The sequence below is a fragment of the Penaeus monodon genome, chromosome 4, assembly GCF_015228065.2.
Source record: "Penaeus monodon isolate SGIC_2016 chromosome 4, NSTDA_Pmon_1, whole genome shotgun sequence".
Classification (NCBI taxonomy): domain Eukaryota; kingdom Metazoa; phylum Arthropoda; class Malacostraca; order Decapoda; family Penaeidae; genus Penaeus; species Penaeus monodon.
Window position 1 is genome coordinate 54,939,585 of NC_051389.1, and position 22,500 is coordinate 54,962,084.

General features: G+C 36.5%; 2 protein-coding genes across 3 annotated transcripts in view; both read left to right on the forward strand.

Annotated features, from left to right (window-relative positions):
* Window positions 1-1,108: 1,108 nt before the first annotated feature.
* On the forward strand, window positions 1,109-18,093 carry LOC119572365. Of its 2 annotated transcripts, none has more exons than XM_037919435.1 (6): window positions 1,109-1,213; window positions 1,916-2,034; window positions 3,147-3,314; window positions 4,091-4,303; window positions 10,732-10,808; window positions 11,655-18,093. In XM_037919435.1, the coding sequence occupies exons 2-6, from the start codon at window positions 1,921-1,923 to the stop codon at window positions 16,297-16,299; spliced, it is 5,217 nt and encodes a 1,738-aa protein (XP_037775363.1). In that variant the 5' UTR covers window positions 1,109-1,213; window positions 1,916-1,920; the 3' UTR covers window positions 16,300-18,093. The 2 variants fall into 2 exon arrangements, with proteins under 2 accessions (XP_037775363.1, XP_037775361.1); XM_037919433.1 differs by having other exon boundaries at window positions 4,091-4,372; window positions 11,655-16,431.
* The window catches only part of LOC119572366 (general transcription factor 3C polypeptide 2-like), a 6,244-nt gene continuing 1,231 nt past the window's right edge, over window positions 17,488-22,500 (forward strand). The window contains exon 1 of the mRNA XM_037919436.1: window positions 17,488-22,500. This exon is cut by the window's right edge and continues 1,231 nt beyond it. Coding sequence (XP_037775364.1) covers window positions 17,631-20,681 — 3,051 coding nt within the window. The 5' untranslated portion in view covers window positions 17,488-17,630 and the 3' untranslated portion in view covers window positions 20,682-22,500.

The window sequence follows — 22,500 nt, forward strand, 5'->3', positions numbered from 1 at the left end:
ACAATAAAAGAATGATAAAACCAAAAATGATAATGATCATAATAATGATGATAATGATCATGATAATAATGATGATAGTGATATTGATATCAATGATGATGATAATAAAAATTGTGATGATAGTGATAGTGATAGCGATGATGATGATAATGATAAAGATTATGATAATAGCAATTAAGATAATAAAGTGGAAATAATAGTAACAGCAACAACAGAAATAACAACCAGAACAAGAACAAAAACAAAAACAACAACAACAATAATAATAATAATAATAATAATAACAATAACAATAACAATAATGACATTAGTTTTAATAATAATGACAACGATAAAAAAACGATTGATAATAACAGAAATAGTAAGAACAATAAGGGTATTAGTAACAAAAGCAATAACAACAAAAAAATGAATAATTTTACTACTGCTGATACTAGCATAATAATAATAATAATAAAAAATAATAATAATAATAATAATAATAATAATAATAACAATAATGAAAATAATAATAATAATAATAATAATAATAATAACAATTAAAATAATAATAATAATAATAATAATGATAATAATAATAATGATAATAATATAATGAATATAATAATGATAATAATAATGATATATACATAACAATGATAATATAATATAATAAATAACAAAACACAATAAAACAAAACAAAGCAAAACAACAAACAATAATAACATAAATGACAAATTAAAATAATATAATAATATAGTAAAACTAATAAAATAATACTTGATAAATAGAATAACATATATGATAATAATAATAATAATAATAATAATAATAATAATAATAATAATAATAATAATAATAATAATAATAATAATAATAACAATAATAATAATAATAATGATGATAATAACATTAATAACTAAAATAATAACAATAACAAAAAACAAATCACAATAAGAGCAGGGAATATAATAGCAGTTACACTGATGATAGTAAACGACGCAACAAAATCACAATTGAATGAATACCTAATCCCAGTGATTATCCTTGATGACGCAACCCCGGTGCCACTTCGCCCGAGCTTCAAGACCGCGTCAACAGATGGCAGCACCGACCACGTGGCTCCTCCCTAGTCAATGCGAAGCCATATTGGGAAAGTCTGGTCCAATAACGGGAACGGACGTTTTTTAACGTTTTTAAGACTGTATTAGGTGGCATTGTCGCATCTGATAGGTGAGCTGCATACTTTAGTGTCTTTAAAAATTGACCTTGAAAAAAAGTGGTGAGGGTGTTGGGTCACCCGCGTGGATTCGATGGGCGGAAGGCTGTGGGCATCTCCCCTTCTTAGTTCCAGGTTCGAATCCCCGCTTTGGGATGACCAGGTGTTCTAAAACAACTACACAGGTGCTCGTGGAAACTGCAAAGTGCCTCTTGTGTGTGTAATAATTTTGTGCACTAATTCAGACTGCTTACGTTGAGTTGTTAAGACATTGGGTATACAGCCAGATGCTGTAACATGGGAGGGCATGTCTTGTCATCTGGTGCCAAGTGTGTCTTAAATTTGTGTTTTGTGCCCACGAGGGTTTGGACGAGGAGTGAAGAAACGTGTGCTTCACATGTATGTACGACTGGTGTAGTGCCTCGTGGAGTGTGCAGGACTGTGCATATATGAGTGTGGGGTTTTAGGTGAGGGAAAAGGTGTAATTTCGAGCGTGGGATTTTAAATGAGAGAAAAAAAATCACCGTTCCGTCCTTTTTTTTTTTTTACTCGGGATTGTATTATGATACCCCAAATGATTTAAATACCCACAAATGATGAACAATATTTCAGATAAAAAAAAAATGAGAATAGGTGTAATTCAATCTGAATAAATTAATGGTAATTATTCCTACAGCCTTGTTAGCCTGCTAATGAATCTTTTCTGTCACATTCAGAAAGCATGGATGGAGATAGTGGTCCTAATGAGCCAGGACCAAGCAGGAACATAGCAGGTGGACCTCACTTCATATCAGAACGCATGGACCTTGTTCCTCCATCCAGGCCAAGAGATGAGGTAGAGGAGTGGTAGATTATAGATGGGTTAATGAACTCACTTCTGTTTTTTCTTCCAGGTTTCTATTTTAAAAGGATATTTTTGAGGATATTTTTAGTGTACAGAAATGGAGGGTGGTGTTGAAAGCTTTTACCACTGTTAAACTTTGCAGTCAGAATTGTATGTTTTAATATTTGTAAAGACAATAAGATATGAATAGTAAGGTGTTAGATTTGATTGATTAGTATTTTTATATATAGTTCAGCATGACTTGAGCTTTAAATTGCCATATAACCATCTCATTGTAAATACTTTTTTTTCTACTCTTCTTCCTTTCATCAATTTTATACATTTTTAGTTTTTTTTTTACTATCTATTGTCATCTCTGCTTTCCCTATCATTGTCTATTGCATTAAATCCTCTTTCCTTTCAATAATGTCTTGTCTACTCCACTTCTCTAGGCCTACCTCACATCTTCCCATCCGTCATCATTGTTTCCCACCTTTCTTCCATTCCTTCCTTTTTTCCTACACCTTTCCTTTTCTTTTAGTCCCTCCTTTACTTCCTCTCCTCCCTTTTGTCCTTATACTTCTCCTTCCTCTTGCTTAATTTCCAAATCTTATATTTCTTGACCATCTTCCCTCCTTTTCTCTCATTTTTCCTATCCTTTCCTTCTTTTACCCTGCTTTCCCTTTACTTCTCATTCTCTTCCATTCTCTCTCATTTCTTTCATCCCTGATGCTTCCTTTTATTCTATTCTCCTCCTTTCCTTTCATCTTCCATTCCCTCATCATACCCATTCCTTTGCTTCCTTTCTTTCCCTTTTTTTTCTTTTCTTTTCTTTTCTTTTCTTTTTTTCTTTCTTTTCTTTTCTTTTCTTTCTTTCTTTTCTTTTCTTTTCTTTTCTTTTCTTTTCTTTTCTTTTCTTTTCTTTTCTTTTCTTTTCTTTTCTTTTCTTTTCTTTTCTTTCTTTCTTTTCTTTTCTTTCTTTTCTTTTCTTTTCTTTTCTTCCCCCCTTTCCTATTCTTTACCCTCCCACTTTCTGTGCAAATCTTTCCTTCACTTCACATATAATAACTACATATTTATTTCCAGTCTATTTTATGCAGGTATATAACATTGTTCACTTTCAGGACGATGATTCTGAATATGGTGTACGTAGGAGCATCAGTTGTGAACAGCTAGCAGATTGGAATGCACAGTTGTATGAAAAAAGTTATGTGAAATGTCCACTGCCCAATTGTGGTATAATGTTCCATGGAGCTACACAGATTCAGAATCACTATGTCAACTGCACAGGAGTAAGTTTTTCATATATATTTATATTTGAGATGGTTTGTAATCATTAATTATTAGACTTTGCTATATTTCTCTGTTAGCTGGTTATATTGATGATGATATGGAATATTCTGCGAATGGATTCTTTTGTTGCGTTTTGGAGTCCTTTTTGACAATTATGAAGGATTTTGCTATATCACCTAATTTGTAGATCTGAAAAATGAAAAATTATTTTTACTTAAATTTTGTGGGATATGGTTTGCTATTGTTAGTTATTCCAATTTCTACTCTATAATGGCTCATACCAAAGCTTTTGTAGGCAAGGATGAATTAACAGTAAAATATGAGGAAATGGATTGATTTGCCTGATTAGATTTTCTTTTTGTTTTGTTTATGACAAGATATATAACCACACCTATTTATTATTATATTAAAAAAAAAATTGATAGGAATGTAATTTTCTTTTTAACCTCTTGACAAAAATATACAGATGTAAAGCTAAATCATACATTGTATATTTCAGTTATTATCATGTTTTAAATGTCTAAATTCCTTTTTAGTTGTGAAGTAAATTATGGTGTCCAGAGAAGAGAGTGAATCTTATTGTTAGATGATGTCATACCCTGTAATTGATAAAAAGAAAATGCCATCTTCCAGGGTAGGAGCCATTGAATAAGATCTTTCTATTGTTACACAGTTAATAAAGTTTATATAAGTGTATTAGTCACAAGGTTTAGAATATGTTTTATATGCTTTGATGATTTTTTTGTACTTAGTTCTCTCCCTGCTGTCTCAACAGAGATGTGAAGATGCCATCATTGAGTGCAACCACTGCCAAGCTATTGTGACAACAGACCAAATTCAACAGCACTTGAAGATAATGCACCGTTTAGACCAGTCACCACAGCCAAGCAGTGACTCTGGTAGCAGTGAGGTCGCCAGAGCAACAGGAATCATGGAGAGAGAGTGCAGACCTAGCCAAAAGAGTGGAGGAGTTGGATCATCTGTTGTAGTGAGTCTCTCCTCTCTTCAGGATCACCACCATCACTGCCACCACCAACCTGCCATTTTCCTTCATCCTGTAAGATAGATTATGCACAATGTTGTTACTAGTGATGATATGATCTGTCACTTCATCAATTTCCTTTGCATTCTTCTGTTTTCTTCTTTGTCCCCTAATTTTGATGTAACTTCCCTCTTTCTCCTCTGCCTCCATATCTGATGTTTTTGACATTCACCATTTCTCTCTCTCTCTCTTTCCTGTCAGGAACTATTCAATTTCTGCATACTTTCTGTTTCTTTTTATTTATACATCCTGCCTTTTCATTGTTATGTTCATGTGAAGATACTGATTTCTAACAGTCTTCTGTATGTGCCATAAGAGTTAATGCCGTATTAAAGTTTAATCAAAATCTTTAGTGCGCATGCGCAGTGGCAGTGTACAGGATCAACTTTTAACCACATGCTACCAGGGAAAATGCTGTGCTCATTAATTTTTTTTTTTGTAAAATGCCTCTGCACATAGATTAGCTCTGCTGCTGCTTAACCACAAATGAGTCAGTTAGTAGACCTCATGACCTTACCTAATTTCACCTTTCCTGGAATAGGTGGGAAAAAGGTATCATAATTACTATAATGATATGAACAGTAGTAACAGCAAAATAAGGTAAAATATTTTCGTCAATCAAGGAAAAGGGTAAACGGGCGAGACAGGCAGTACTCGTAATTGGTTCATTGGTGACTTAGTAAAGTGTAGCCATCAAAGTGTAAAAACAATTAATAAAGTAAACTCACAGTGGGCAAGGCATGTATGTACATGCCATGCCCATTGGCTTTGGGTTAATACACCTGGACTAGCATTAACTTTTAAGCTCAAATTTAAATCCTTCACATGCACAGGAGGAGCTTGTTAATCCCACCAATCATGTATTGATATGTAATAACAACCTCATCAATTCTTAGTTAATTATGCAATAAGTTCTGACATTTTCATGTCAAAGATATTTGTGAAAATTCATCAGTATGTAATAAGTTGGGGGATATTCATACTGCAGGATGTAACCCACAACAGTAAAATGGAAAAAAAGAGAATTCCAGACTCTACAAACACAGAAAAGACAACATTTTTTCCAGGTTGTAAAATATTCCTATCATAAGCAATATTTTAATTGAATAAAAAAGAAAACTTTTAATAACTTCACTGTTAGATTTCAAATTCAGTGTCCAAACTTTCGTAATCTTTAAATTCTAGTGAACTGCAAAACTGCATGGTAGTTTGCTATCATGATCCTGTGGCAACAACCTGAGAAAACTACCCTACTTGTGCCCCCTGATCACACGTAAGGAAGACCTGTCAGAGAAAACCCAATTATGAATTGATGTTATGAATACATTATATTTATTTGCCCATAACTTCAAAGGTTATTTTGAAGCCAGTTATATATCTTATTTGTACTAACTAAGCGAGTGACCACCGCAAGCCACTAGATGTAAGCAACACGAGAGTTGGGAGCACTGCTGTCGCCAGATGTAAGCGAGTGGCCACCGCAAGCCACCAGATGTAAGCGAGTGGCCCTGCAAGCCACCAGAATATGAGTGACACGAGAGATTGGGAGCACTGTGTCACCAGATGTGAGTGAGAAAAGAGATGGACTTGGGTGGGTCAGTGAAAAGGGGCTTAGCTTGCTGGTTTATTCTTGAAGACAGATATGAGACCCCCCAAGAGACCCCCGTGTCTCCGGGTGGAGGACGAGGTGGTGGAGCTGGACCCTGTGTGGCTTGGCCTGTCTGCCGTGTCTCTCCCTCTCTGCCTTACAGATGTGTCCTTTTATGTGGTTGGTTCCCTTCGAGGGTGGATGTTTATCCCTGTGCGAAAAGAGAAAGCTGGGCGACATCTGCGTCCTGCCCAAGGAGAAGGGCAGCTGCTTGGACGGGGGTGTGAAGTGTACATCTGGTCTTGCTATGTATTGTTGACATCGCCCGGCCACGCACAAGGCTCGTCCTCGAACCGACTGTAAAGCTTGAAACAATGCAGTAGAGGTTCTGTTCGGTATCTACAGATGGTTCCTGGTGATCTGCTGTCGCTAGGGTCATTGCGTGCCAGGGTAGTGGGTGTGGCAGAGGTTTCACACTGAGGTGCAACATACAGTAGCGAGGAGGGTCAATCGTCTTCAGAAGCTGAAATATAAGTGTACCAGGCCAGTAAAAGGGCTAAGGAGGAGGATGATAATGTGTTTGTCAATCATCTTACTAAATTGCAAGAAAAATGAGAGCATAATAAGAACAATATGTCACAAGAAGAGTAACGTGTCAAGTAAGGTATTAACCCTTTCCCAACGGGTAGTATTCATAGTGGCCCGGGCCTCGCTGCCGGGGGCTTATATCATCGCCCTAGCATGCGCGACCACTCATGCCAAATACCAGCATCCCATGCCGTTTCTTCGTAATACTACGAAGATATGTTGTATTTTCAGTTTTCATTATTTTCTAAAGTCTCTACTTGCCAAACTTCCTGATAAATCAAGACTGAAGGGCATTTTTGTTGTTATGTAGACTCCATAGTTGATCATTATTCAGTCTATAGTCTGAATAAAATAAGCAGTGTGCGGCATCATGGAGTTGAAATCGTCGGTTAGTTGCATTTTTTAATTTTTTATTTTTTTTGCATAGTAAAAATGAGAAAGTGTTAAAACCGACTTAATCACACTTTCAGTGGCAGAAAAATAATCTTTTGCCATGATTGTAACAAAAAAAAACTTATGGCATGTCCATACATACACCATGGCATGTACATACATGCCATGACAAGGAAGTGTTGGTGGTGGTAGGTAGAACTGCCACTTCATCGCTGTGCTGACGAGGGTTCGCGAAGACTTGGCGAGGTAGGTGAGCCGGATTGGTGAGTGTGGCGGCGTAGAGTGCGAGGATACATCTTCAGCGACTTCGTCAGGAGGGTAGCACAGGTGTGAGTGGTCAGCACGAAGAAGTAGGACAGACATGGTGTGGGTCAGAAGAGGAGATAGTAGCGAGGAGGCACTTAGACAGGAGTAGCTTGTCGGTAGATCAGCAACAGGCATCGGCGAGGAGCATGGTGGTAGGTGCATTTGTGTCGGCGTTGTGAGATTCTTGAACACCACTGCCATCAGATGTGAGATTCTTGAACACCACTGCCATCAGATGTAAGCGAGTGGCCCCGCAAGCCACCAGAATATGAGTGACATGAGAGATTGGGAGTACCGCGTCACCAGATGTGAGTGAGACGAGAGATGGACTTGGGTGGGTCAGTGAAAAGGGGGTGGAGGACGAGGTGGTGGAGCTGGACCCTGTGTGGCTTGGCCTTTCTGCCGTGTCTCTCCCTCTCTGCCTTACAGACGTGTCCTTTTATGCGGCGGTTCCCTTCGAGGGCGGATGTTTATCCCTGTGCGAAAAGAGAAAGCCGGGTGACATCTGCGTCCTGCCCAAGGAGAAGGGCAGCTGCTTGGATGGGGGTGTGAAGTGTACATCCAGTCTTGCTACGTATTGTTGACACTAACACAGATATAGTATCGTATTATTATAATGCTATCCAGCTATCAGGGTTATATGTATTATATTGTTTTATATGTACAGTTAGTAATCAGTGATTATTATGATGTAATACAAGTAATATATTTCCAAATTTCAATTGAAATGCAGACGTATTGGTTGATAAATAAGTTTGACATCTTAATTCTGTGTTTGTAGTCTCCAGAATTCTCTTGTTTTCCATTTTACTATTGTGGGTTACATCTTGCAGTATGAATATTATTTCTCTTTCTCTGTAGCAAATGTCTCATTATCAGCGTTACCAATAAATATGAAAATTATATTGGGTGACTGCTAATTATTATTACACAAATGCCAGCCCTTTTGTGTTAAACAGCAAAGTTACTGATAATCACACTGATTTGTGCATCTGGCAGGTGTGTCTTGCATCCTTGGATTTGGATTAAACTTTAATATGGTATTAACTTTATTAATGTGTACAGAAGACCGTTAAATCTTCATTGTCATGTCTTTCCTCATTTTTGCTGTACTGTCTTTTATTTATATTTACTCTGTCACTCATATTGCCACTGGGTTTTTTTATTCTTGCATTATATCTGGCATCATTTGTAAAGGATTTATTTATTTTTCTTATTATCAGTTGAAACATGTCATTATAATGTAAATTCCAAAGAGTTGTTTTGAGTGACAGTAACTACACCTAATACTTGAACTCTAACTTTCTCAACTAAAGCTTCATCAAATAACTAGTGAATATTAACTCATTTTCACCAGAAAATGCTGTGCCCATTTTAGAAATGTTTGTGAAATGTCTCTGCGCATAGATTGATCTGCAAGTGCAGAGCCACAAAGGAGTCAATAAGTAGACCTTGTGACCTAACCTTATTTCACCTTTCCTTGAATTTTGGGGGGGTAGATATTTTTTATGAATATTAATGGGGTTATTTTTATTATAGACATTACAATTACTCTAATGTCATTGACATTAGTAATAGCAATATAAGATAAAATCAAGGAAAGTGTAAACAAGCGAGACAGGTAGTACTTGTAATTGGCTTATTGGTGACTTAGAACAAGTGTAGCCATCTATGTGTAAAACAGTTAATAAAGTAAACTCACAGTGAGCATGGCATGTACGTACATACCATGCTTTCAGCTTTGGGGTAAAGACCATTGGTTTATGTCAATTATGATTTTTTTTTATTTTTTATTACGATAATAGAGCACTAATTTACAACTAACTTTTATACTAGTTGAAACACTTCCTTTCCCTATTAGCATGATGACAAGACAGATATGTCAGTTATTGTATTATATTTTTAGATTTATTTCCTGAGTGAAAGTGAAAAAAGAAAGTTTTTAGTATTCTGTCTATCTGAAATTAATTTTATCCAGAACAAATCACAAACAAAAAAGCAAGAAGTTATAAAAGCAGATACAGACACAATATAAAGAAAGAAAAACAGAAATACTGGAATCAAAAGAATAAACAAGCAGGAATAAGTAGGCTGCTAATTTACACCTTGATGGCTTAGCATTTGTGGAGTCATCTTTATCTAGAAACATTTCACAAAATAATACTGCAATGAGCATCACATTGTAGCATTGGCTTAATGATACATTAACCCTTTTCCGATGGGTAGTATTCATAGTGGCCCGGGCCTCGCTGCTTGGGGCTTATATCGTCGCCCTAGCATGCGCGACCACTAATGCCAAATACCAACATCCCATGCCGTTTCTTCGTAATACTACGAAGATATGTTGTATTTTCAGTTTTCATTATTTTCTAAAGTCTCTACTTGCCATACTTCCTGATAAATCAAGACTGAAGGATATTTTTGTTGTTATATAGACTCCATAGTTGATCATTATTTGGTCTATAGTCCAAATAAAATAAGCAGTGTGTGGCATCATGGAGTTGAAATCGTCGGTTTGTTGTTTGTTGTGTGTTTTTGTTGTTGTTTTGTTATTATTGTTATTGTTGTTGTTGTTGTTTTTGTTTTTGTTTTTGTTTTTGCTGCATGGTAAAAATGAGAAAGTGTTAAAACCATCTTAATCACACTTTCAGTGGCAGAAAAATAATCTTTTACCATGATTGTAAAAAAAAAAAAAACTCATGGCATGTCCATACATACACTATGGCATGTGTGTATGTGCCCCCGGCAGATAGTCCCGCCATGCCATGGCATGTGCGTACATGCCACCCGTCGGCAAAGGGTTAAGCTAGGAAATATGAATTGAGATAAATATAAACTTGTTAAGAAACAGAAATAACAAATCTGATTGGTAATTTCAACTTCTTGATCAAATTAGCCATTATTAGTGTAATTAATGGTGTATGAGAAATGTAGTTATGATTAATGGAAATTAAATATGTGAAGAAGAAATAACTGTTCTCAGATTAGGAGTCCAATATTCTGGTTAATTATGAGTTGCAATACAGTGTTGCAGTCTTTTGATTATCCACCGGGATGGGAGGGGCTCCTATATATACAGAATGAATACACTATAGATGGTCCAATATGTTAATTAAACTGTTCTTGTATTTAAAAACTTTGTTAGTTTACATGACATAAAAGGCCATAAAAAAAATTTAAAATCTATCACAGTTATTAATGTCATGTTTTATCCAGTTAGTTTATCTAGCCTGTACTGTTCTTTTCCATTTTTCATTATTACTTTTTGTTAACATTTGTCTTGTATTGTTTTGTTGAACACTTTTGTGATTGTTTACCATAGTTTTTTTTAAAATGGCTGGTGTTGCTCCAAAACCATTCAACCAAAAGCACTGTTTTTATATTGCATTTTTTTTTATTCACAAGACATAGGTAACCAAGTTCATAAATTATATCCCAAACACATATTCAATTTTTCAATTTTATAAAGGACAGTGTGACAAATATCTTCTTTTTGTAGGGTGCTGAAGAAGAGGAAGGAAGAGACTTTCAAATGTCTGAAACTTGTGTTGAAACCAAAGATCATCATTCTTTTAAGTAAGTATGTAAAGCTATTGTTAATGTGTTTATTTAGGGAGATAATATGTTTGAAATAATTTTTAACCCCAACCTGCAAGATCTAGTTAGATTGTATGTGATATATGAGAATGTTTATTTTCATTATACTATTTAAATGGCAGTGTGAAAATAAAGATTAGATGTCCTTCATTCCTATTATTTCTATAGTTATTTTCAGCATTATCTTTTTTTTTTTTTAATAATAATTGCAAAGAATTTTGTTAACCTTCCTAAGCTTTTTATTAACCCAGTGACTGGATTTATGTACTGTCCCCTGTAGTTTTATGGGAATTTTGTTGCATACAGATGGCTCCACATGTGCACAGCTACCAAAGAGTTTATCAGTAAGCCCTAGTGACTGTGCCTGATTTTCCTATTCTTTGAATTTGTGGGAAAATGTGTTTTTCTTTCTAATACTATTGATATTGACATTGTTATTATTCTTATTGATATGATTATTGAGTTATTATTAAAATATTAATTACATTAATGGCAATAAAATAATATAGATAAAGCTTTCCAAAAACCAAGGAAAAGGGTAAACAGGTGAGATAGATAAGACTAATAACTGACTCCTTGGTGTCTTAGCACTTGTAGAGCCTTCAATGTGTAAAGACAATAGATGAACTCTTATTACAGTGGGCATAACATTTATTCTTGCCAACTGCGCCAATTAGGTTAAAAGCTTGTCTTCACTATTTATTCTGTTTGCACTTTGAAAATCTAATATTGGTAAAATTTTGTAGGTACTATAGTTTTTCCTACCAGATATTTAAAGTAAAGCCATCATTTTAGTGAATGAATTATTTTCAATCCCCATTTCAGGTTTGTTAATCAAGACCAGATGGAAAGGCAGTGGGTTCATGAGCTCAGTGTATCAGGATGTGCCACCTGCCCGATGGAAGGATGCCATCTTACTTTCCCATCCATGTCTGGTATAATACAGCACTTTCAACATTGCCTGGGAAAGTCACAAGAAGCTTTTATTTGTGAGCTGTGTAGTAAAAGGTTTGCAACAGGCAGGATGCTGAATGACCACATGATGCACATTCATGGTGACGATAGGGTGAATATTCGTGTTCGTAACCTAGATGCAAGTGTACCTGATTATAACATGAGGAGAAGGGTTGTGGAGGGAGAGGATTCTGAGAGAAGAAGATCTGGAAATGGTCATGTTTTCAATCCATTGTCTGTTGAGGAGGAAGTAGCTTTGAAATCAACAAATGAACGTCACTGGAAGCAGAGAGATTACATTTTGGTTTCTTCTGCACATGAATCAGAATCGTCCTTAAATGATTGTTACTTACCTCAGCATCAGACTTCCCAGTCTGTCTATAATGTGCCAAAGAATCATACTCACCATAGAGATATATCTGGAACGGGTCCAAGTACATATAATATAAGCTCATCAAGAAAAACTCATCATTCAGTTCCTAAACCACATAGATTGATTGATTATGAAAAAAATAGAATACCTGACACAGCACATAGATATGAACCTCCTTCAGCATTTCATAGAGTAAAAGACAGAAATCCAGGGGAACCAAGAATACTTAAAGTGTATGATATAGATTCTCAATCTTCGATAAGGATATCTGGTTACCCAGAAACAGGAGTTTTATATGGTGAGAAAGAAGATATCAGAGAACCTATACCTTCAGAGGACCCCTTCTTTAGACCAACACATAATCAGCCAATGAGGTCATATGTAAGGAAAATTGGTACTAGGTCACCTGTATATCCTAGTACATCAGGAGTTAAAAGAAAATATTCTGAGGAACATTGTGGGAATGTTTATGAAACGACAAAGAGTAGGAAATACATACCAACAGTTTCCTATACTGCTGGTTACACGAGTGATGAAAGTGAGGAAGATGGCAGGCTTCATCCAAAGTATGAAAGAAGAGTCCGGCATTCACCAGTTATGTTTTCCTACCCAAGGCCTGTTGTGAAAACTGAAGTGTATCCATCTGGTGGCAGACCTGTTCGCAGGGACCAGTCTTATAATGCCAACTTTGTGCATAATATGAAGACACCATATATTAGTTTTTCAAAGAAAGAGAGTACTCCAACATTTGAAAGACCATTGCTTCCTGATGAATCCAGTTATGGTAATGCAAAGTGTTGTATGTGGGAAGATGATGAAAATGAAATGTTTGCAGCTCCTGTTCACATTAAAAAGCGAGAATTAGCAGAGAGAGCTCAGCAACTCCGGCGGGCAGAAGAAGCTGTTAAGCAGCAAGAAGAGGAAGCACAGCAAAGAACATGGCGTGCACTACGGGAACAAGAGTTGGCTTTGAAAGAGAAGGAAGAAGCCTTGAAACAAAGAGAAGTTGCAGCCCAGAAGAAATTTGAAGAGGCCACAAGAATGATGGAAGAGACTCGTAAACTTGGCGACTCAAAGAAATTTAAAGAGGACAAAAATTTTGCCAGTGGACGTCCAAGTCTATTGCTTTCTGTGAACAAAAGAAGCAATTCTGCTAGTTCACATCTTAGTAATGAGGAATCCGGAGGCAAAATTTACCTAAATACTGCTTCAGGACCTGCAGATGTCACAAAACGTACAGATAGTTCATTGGAACTTCAAGATGGACCCCAAGTTGAATGTAGTGATAGTGAGAGTGTGGGCATACTCAGAGTATATCGCCCAGAATCCTGTGATCATGAAGTAAGTAATTCTTCTTTAAGTGATAATACTTTTCCAAGGGTAGGTGAAAGCTCAGCTGATAAATCTGTTCTGCATATTAAAACTTTGTCTGTTGAAGATGAAAATGGATTATCAAAGTCTCACAAAATGAGATCATTATCCCCTCCTTGCACAAAATCATCTTCAACTTTATTAGTGAGTGGTAATAAGAAACATGCATATCCATGGCAAACAAGTGAGGTTATACCTAGTATTGAACCATCAAAAGTATTGAGAACTTACTCACGTATACAGAGACGCCGCACTCTGACAGATTCTTTTCCTCAGACTAGTGCTAACACTCCTCTGCGTGCACAAAGTTTGACCCCAAACAGTAAGGTTTTTTTGTGTGGTGCATCATTTAAAAGCCAGAAGGAGGATAATGGTGAAACAGTCGTTAATGGTGGGGCCACAGTAACAATTACTCCTTTGATGCCATCAGAAAGGCCAAGAAGACCTTACAGTGCCATGCCAAATATGCAACCATCCGGACATACAGATTGTTCAGAGTCACCTACTCTTCTAAGGTCTCGTCCTACATCTGCCCTTGAAAATAGAATTGATATCCCAGTATCCATTACGGTTACCAAGGATGATAAGGAAATGTCAGTAGATTCACCAGTCAATCTTCACTTAGACAATGTAAAAATACCCTTTCGTGATTTAAAAGTTGTGTCTACTGATTCTAATACAGTTGAAACTGAAAAAATTCAAGTTAAAAACATACTTGTTCATGAATCTGACAAAGCAAGAGAGACAGTTGCAAGAAAGGGAAGCAATGAAACCTGTATCACACTTGAAAAGGGAGAACCATATTCCCGAGGGAGAAAAGGAAGAAAGTTGTCGATGATATCACTCGCTGGTGTGTCAATTCCAGGTCAGATACCCACAGAAAGGACATGGAAAACAGGAATTAAATGTCATGGAAATTGGACTTCCACTCCCTCTTTACAGATATTCAAAGCTAAACCATTAAATTTTGAATGTTCAAATGAAAGTTCAAGAATCTCCAAGTCCAGTGGAGAGTTTGATGGTAATACAAAGATTTCTGGACAATATTCAAACACATGTTTGGATCTATCTATTGCAAAAAGCAACACTCATACAAAAATTCAAGATGCAATACCAGTATTGGCAACACAAAATGTCTCATTTGTTAAAGACCAAAATTCTCCTCACTCAACAAAGCAGCAACTTGTACCATATGAAAAGGAGGATTTAACTTCAAAACAAGATAAGCTTGATATACAACCAGTAGTTTCTTCCTCACATTCACTAATGGATTTATCTTTGGTTAATAATCCAGCTTCGCAAACTCCTCCTTTTACAGTGGAATCCCACAATGCAATGCCAGGGGCAGAATTACCTAACTCAAATACCCAAGAACCTATGCAGTGTGCCCAGCCACTTAATACAGCAAATGAAGAATCCTGTAACTCTAATAGGGAATCAGTAGTTTCTCCTTGCACTCACTCATCTATGTCTTTGGAAGGTTCTTATTCACCCCATGGGACACCTGCAAAAGAGGATGTGGTATTGTATTCACAAGAAAAGTTTTGTGAAGAACAAACTAGACCAGCCTTTATTGACCATATTGCAGATGAACAATCTGGCCCAATTCACAGTGCTATACCAGTTCAAGAAGAGCCATCATCAAATGAAATAGAAGTGTCTGTGCAAGAAGAGCCCTCATCAATACAGAATTCCAACCTAGACACAGCTATAAATGACTCCTTGCATTCTCAGAATGATACTCCAAGTTCAGAAAATGTTGATCAGAGAATTAATGAAAGCTCATTGGCTACTTGTTCACCATGCCAAAATCAGAATGGAGATCAAATGTCTCATATTTCAAAACAAGAGCCATATGTTGCAGATGAAACACAGCCAACATCACATATAACAGTTGATAATGATGCAGAAGGGCAAGGTGTAGTAGAAATAGACACTGACCAACAGATGCATGAGAAAGATGCAGGTAATGAACAATATATCCATGATGAAGATGAGCAAGAACCAGAAGTTCAGACACCACCAGAAATTAGCCAGGAGTCACAGAACATAGGCCAGGAAGTGGAACAAACTTGTCAGGAACAGGAAATGTCAGACAAAGAGTGGCTCATCCAGGATCAGAAATGGAATTTACAAAACAGAGATCACTCCAGAAGTGATGAAAAACTAGGAGTTGACCATTCTGTACAAGAAATGCAAAATTTTGCTCAGTTACAAGAATTATGCTCAAGTTTGCCACCTGCAGCAAACACAGGTATAGAAGGTGAAGAGACCTCTCAAATCACTAGTAAGGAAGTAACAAATACCTATGTAACAGAAGAACAAGGGCATCAGGAACAAGAACAGGAAATAAATGAATCACATATTAAAAGAGAAGGCACAAATGTTAATTTTAACGTCACTGTAACTGAAGGTACCTCACACATTATAGGTGAGTTTGACCCTTCTACAGGGACTTTCATTAGCAGTAATCCTGTCCTGCTAAAATCCATATTGGGCAACACTGTGACTTACCCCTTAACATCGGTACCTGAGGGAACTTTTCCTCATGAATTTACCAGCCAAATTACTCAACAGTTACCTGTGATTAACCAGGTCAAGCAAGTGAGTGTACAGAGTCAGACAGAAGAAGTGCAGGAGCAAGGGAAGTATACTAATGATCAGTGTTATGATATGGAAGGACAGACACATTCAAATTTTGAAACAAATATTGAATCCTCAAACCTTGAGGAAAAGCAGTCCTACATCAGTCAGGCCTTATGTAGACAATAATGAGAATCAAGATGTATGTCAAGGTGATATGGTCATAAACCAAAGTGCAGAACAACTGAACACTAGTTTTCATTATAAAATGGAAGATAGCCTTGCTGACGCCAATAATGGATCTTTAGGTGAAAAACATGGAAATGTGGATATGGGCATTGCTGAAGCTGAAGATGAGGATGTTGGTAACGATGCAGATAATGTTGTAGAAGATATGGAGGTTGCAGATTGTGATGAAAGTACTGATGTGGGCATAAACTTTGATCCAAATAATTGCATTACCTCTGAAATGAAAGATAGTCACTGTACAACCAGTGCAGATAACCAAAATGATTATATAGAGATGCCTGATAACATTTCAGATGCAGAAGGGAGAAATCCTGATAGTACCATTCTATATCCTCCTATTTATGTGAGTCTTGGTATATCAGAAGATAATGCTGGAAATGTGTGTGATAAAATCAAAGGAGAAATCCTTGGTGAAGTAAGAGATGAACAGGCTGAAATAGGAGGAACTGAAGTCAATTGTGCTACCAGTTTATCTCCTCCAGATAAAAGTGATAGTAACTGCAGAGCAAAAGGGTATGAAATGGTTAATTGCAAAATTCAAAAGCCTTGCACCACAGAAGCAGAGAATAATTTATACACCAGTGAAAGACAAGAGATGTGTACTGAAATGCATGAAGATTGTGACATTAGTTTTAATGTTCAAGATGAGTCTAATGAGGAAGGTCAGACTAGGAATCAAGAGTTAGATATATCTCAAAAAAATGTTTTAGAAAGACAAAGCAGAGGGAAGGGAAGGGGGAGGAGTCGTCGCAGAGGATACAGAAGAGGATATGCAAGATCAAGATCAAAAGGAAGAAGTAGGGGAAGGATAAAGCAGAGTAGATCTAGAGTATCAATATGTGCCTTTGAGGAATACAGTAACACTGTAGGGGAATTAGACCAACAGACAACATACACAAATTATTCCAAAATAGATGGTTTGGAGACTATGTTTGATAAACAAAGTAATAATGATGAAATGGCTTTTATAGATATAGGAAGTACAGCAAGTATAGAAATAAATGATAAAACACATGAAATGCCAAAAAATGGAGCAGAACATTCATCTACTATGTCTTTAAAACATAGCAGAGAAATTAATTCATGTAACATGAAGTCCCCTGACTGTGTAGAGAACAGCATATGCAATACATCTATAGGGAGTGAAGGTTTTGAAAGTTGAAGAGGAGAGGATTGAACATGTATCTCGAGGAGGGCGAAAACTAAAACTGAAAGACTGGTGGACAGGTGTTGTAACAGACTCGTTGTCACCAAGAAACAGAACAAGCAGTATGTCAAAATCACCAAGAAGTTCCTCAGGGAAGTCACCAATACGATCACCGCCTCACAGTTCAGCTCCAAGACCACTTTTGTTTGTGAAGGAGGAGAGAAGGACGAGCACTTGTCAAGAAGAGTGCCAGGAGAATGATAATTCAGACATTAATGTCAGTCAGATAGGTAGTATCTTAACATCAGATACAGAGTCACAGGATATAACAGCCTCATCTATGTCTGTGGTAAGCAAAAGAGAAACAACTCTGAATTATGAGGTGAATATAAACACAAAGAAAAAGGGCCGATCAAGTAAAACTGAAAGTCGGTCATCACCAGTTGAAGAAATTGAAATTAAATGTGGGAAGTGTGATGTCATTTGCAACTCCAAGGCCCATTTCAACCTTCACATTCAGCTTGAGCATAATGGCCTTGCAAGACCTGATGGGGAGGATCAGACTTTCACTGAAATTGAAGTAAAGGAAATATTAAAGAAAACTATGAAAAATATGAAAAAACTGAAGTGTGAAGTCTGCAGCAATTTCTTTAGATCATTACTTGGTTATAGAAGACATTCTGAAGCTTGTGGGAAATCTGATGAAGAGGTGAATATCAAATGTACAGTCTGTAATAAAGAACTGCGTTACTACTGTATGCCTGCACATATGAGAACTGTTCATGCAGCTAAAAAGGTGGATCCAAAGAAAGTTGAAAAGAAAACTGAGGAGATTCTAAGCTCTGCTTCCCGGCCTAGACGAAGGGCAGCAGCAAATTGCAATGAAAGGCTTAAAGTTTGGAGATCAAATAGAACTGGGGAAAGTGGCAGTGATAATTCTGATGCTGAAGAAGACTTTAATATTGAGCTGGAGGCAGACAAGTTTTATTCAAAGCCTGAGTTTGCAGATGTTCCTGAAGAAGTTGTATTGAAGTGGGAATCTCAGCTTAGTACTGGTGTAGATGGGTGTTGTGGCAATGAAGGATGCACTTTCATTTTTTCAAGTATTCCACAAGCAAAGTCACACTTCCATGTATGTCCATATTCAGCAGCCAGACAGATGTTTACGTGCAAGAACTGTGAGTACACTTCCCAAACTGAAAGGGAGATGGTGGGTCATGTTACAACCATTCATTTAGATCTTACAGGAGGTGCAGAAGAGGAGAGTGATTATGATCTTTCTGATGACGAATGTGAGGAGTCATATAGACAGACCAGAAGTTATGGTAGAATGAGTCAAGGCCAGCTTAAGCCTTTTGAACCAGCAATGAGATGGACTTTTGAGTTTTTGAAGGATTCCATTTCAGAGGATAACCTGTTCTTGGAATACTTCACAACAAAGGACAAATGGATCATGTTAGATGAGGAGCAGTATCAGAAATTTTTACCATCTGTGAAACAAAGTCCAAGGTTCAAGGTAAAACAGGCAGGTAAAACAAACAATATAACAGGAGACTGGACTAATATACAGCAGTTTACTGGCCAGTCTGTAGGTGGAACAGATGTGATCTTTTGTGGTGGGCCAGTCATATCTTCTGGCTGGTGTCCATTGCCTCAGAATGTTTCTCTTGGCATGAGTCCACAGTATCTGGCATTGTCAACTCTGAAATCTCCAGAGAAGGAATATCCAATACTGAAATCTACATTACATGAAGGTCTTATTCAGATTTGGGAATGCACATCTGAAGGGAAAGAAAGAGGTAAACATTTGAAGTTCGTGTTTGGCATTGCACATGAATTTGGCAATGTTTGGTCACTAGCTTGGTGCCCGTCTGGAGCATATGAACATCTGCAAGGGGAACTAGCCTCTAGTCAACTGAAGAGGCTAGGGCTCTTGGCTGCAGCATTTTCAGATGGCTTCATTCGCATTTATGTGATTCCACACCCTGGTGACTTAGGTTTGCATGAGGAATCGAAGATATTTCAGTTGCAGCCTAAGGTTACCCTAAGTCCAGGAAAAATGTACAAAGATGAGGCTCAGTGCCTGCATTTAGATTGGTATCAAGGAAAAGGTCATGCAGACATTGCAGGGGCATTGTCTGATGGTGTTGTCTGTGTTTGGGATATCAGGTGCAAATCTCCCCTATTGTATGTTAAAGACATGCATGGTAATTTTACAATATACCCCAGAAATTCTTTTCAGGCTCACAATGGAGTTTGTTCTGTAGTAGCTTTTTGCAATACAACTGGAGGCAGGAATCTTGTGACTGGTGGTAATGATCGAACATATAAATTTTGGGATCTGGAAAACACAGATATGCCTCTTTGTATTAATCGCCGAGGGTTAGTGTTAGATGCAGTTTGGTTAGCACATTGGGCAGGCTGTTTTGTATCATTTGATGATGTCTATGGTTTGTCAAACACTAGCACAAGTTTCCGTGAGTGTGGCTTTTTCGGGATTCAGTCTCGTAATGTTTTATCTTCCAATGCACCAGTCTGGTCCCTTTCTGGTTCTGAGTGGTTGAATGCAGTTGTGCAAGGGGACTCTGCTGGTGAAGTGGTTATAACTATACAACAACAGCTATTCAGGAATTATGAGAATGATAAATTTCCATCAAAAAGAAAAGTTCCCTTGCTTTCAGTTAGATTAGAAGACCTAGACCAAGGCTCACAGGTCTCTTTTAAACCTCAAGAACCTAAGCCAAAGGCTGCTGAAAAGCCAAACCCAAAAATGAACAAGAAATTAAAGAAGTCTCGCCCTACCAAGGACACAGATGATGAATTTGATGATGATGATGGTGATGAACTCTGCCCAGCTACATATATTGAATGGCCCCATACTTATATGGAAACTTGTGAGAAATATGGCATAGTTTTTACTGATCAAAATACTCAGGATTTCTCAAAAATTCCTGCTTCAGAGATGGCTGAGAGGAAGCGATCTAATAGTATGGAACCAGGACCTGTTGCTTGCTATCCTCTAATGGCAGCCACTTCAGTTGCATGGAATAATAATTTGGGAGCCCACACTTGGATTTTTGTTGGCACACAGTCTGGACTTTGTAAAGTTATTCAAGTGTCAGCCCTTAATACATCAGAGGGAGAAAAGGTCATTAAAAAATATAGTAAATCATAGAAAAATAGTGATTAATCTGATTAATGTCTAGTACATACTTTGCAGGCAAAGTCATTAATTTATGTACTTTATTATATATATCATGTAGTATGTGAGAAAACATGGTCTGTAATGCATGGGTATTGAAGAAAGTATTTATTTGAAGTTATTTTCAAAACTATAGCTGTAGTATTTGTTATATCTATAATATAAAGAGTCAATATTTATATTCTAAGACCAATAGAGGTAGTGTTAAGTATGTGAACATAATTATTTTGTTCATAGTGAAGGATACCATTATGAAACTACATATCTGTGCAAAGTTGTTTGCATTCTCTCAAATGCTGCATTTTTTTCTGCTGGAATGTGTGTAAAAATTAGGCTTAAAGGAATTTCTGTTTTCTCTGACTATGGGTAATTCACTCCTATAGTGCATGTAAACATTCTTGACAGATGTGTGTTAGTCTCTAGAAATATTGTGGTATGATTCAACCTTACTTTTTCACATAATACTCACATCTCTCTGAGTGCTAATCCTCTTGTGTAGACTTTTTTTTTAACATGACCAGACTATGCTCAATTTTATGAAGGAGTAATTGAATGATCAAAAACTCTTTTTTCTTCTTTTGCTCTGTTTCTGTCTTTAAATGTCACTGTTTTTTCTGTAGCCTGATAAGTACAATTGTTATAACAAGAGGTGGCAATTTGAAAACCAAGCTATAGACAAAGGCAGGTTGATTTAAGATATAAATTGTTAGTTTTCCATTTTTAGTTTTGAAGTTGATTAGACATTCCCAAAGACAGTGATCTGCATAGCCCAAAACTGCAGTTTTTAGGGAGTTCTGTAGTCTTGTAGTATCAGCTATAAGTACACACTATGCTGGGATAAAAATTGTAGTAAAATAAAAGAAAAAAAAAGAAAAAGAAAAAAGAAAAAAAAGTTTTCTTTTAGAAAGAATTATTCATTAAATGTTTTTTGGCTGCAGAGGCTGAAATGATGAAAAATGGTGTAAGGAGGATTGAAATGTTTTATTAATATGAGAAGCTATTATATTAAAGAATGCATTCTTTTACCAATGCAAATAGACTCACTGCCTTAAAACAGTTGTGCCTAGTGTAGATATATAAGTAGGAGAATTAACTCTATACCGAGTAAAGTAGTATGAAAACATCTCCATTGATACAGTTTATAATATTATGGCAATACTATAAAGAATTAGGCATGCTGTAATATTTTTAGTATACTGCTTAGTGTTTTCTTTGCAAAGTTGTATTTTTGTAACTTATTAAATGTTTATTTCCGGTCTTCTAAAACATTTTTTGGTATGGCATTGAACAGTGTATGAAAACCTGTTTCTTTTAACTATTCTGTTGTTTTTGTCAGTATGTATTACTTTTATGTTTCTGTAAATAAGGATTACACTGGTTACTGCTTTCCAAGTATTGTCACTTTGTACACTAACACAGGATCATTAAGGCACTTATGTTTTGTTAATGTTAGAGAGAAAACTTTGCCGTGTGATATCCAGCTAGTCAGGTTTAGCATTGCCAACACAAGTAATTTTGTTTTCTTTTGATCTGTTTATCATTATTTTTTTAGTTAAATACAGTTTTAAGCTATTTTAGCATAATAAGGTATGTGATAGGTTAAAGCACAGTCTTTACAATAACATGAAAATGAGAAAGCTGTTAGTAATATTTTAGATCTGTTTGTATGCTGTCATATTCGTAGCATGATTTCTATCAATGTAGAAATGGAGCTTAGAGTTTTACCTAGGATTTCCAAAGGATCCTAAAAGAATTACTTGTATTTCCCATTTGCCTACTGCTACATTAAATT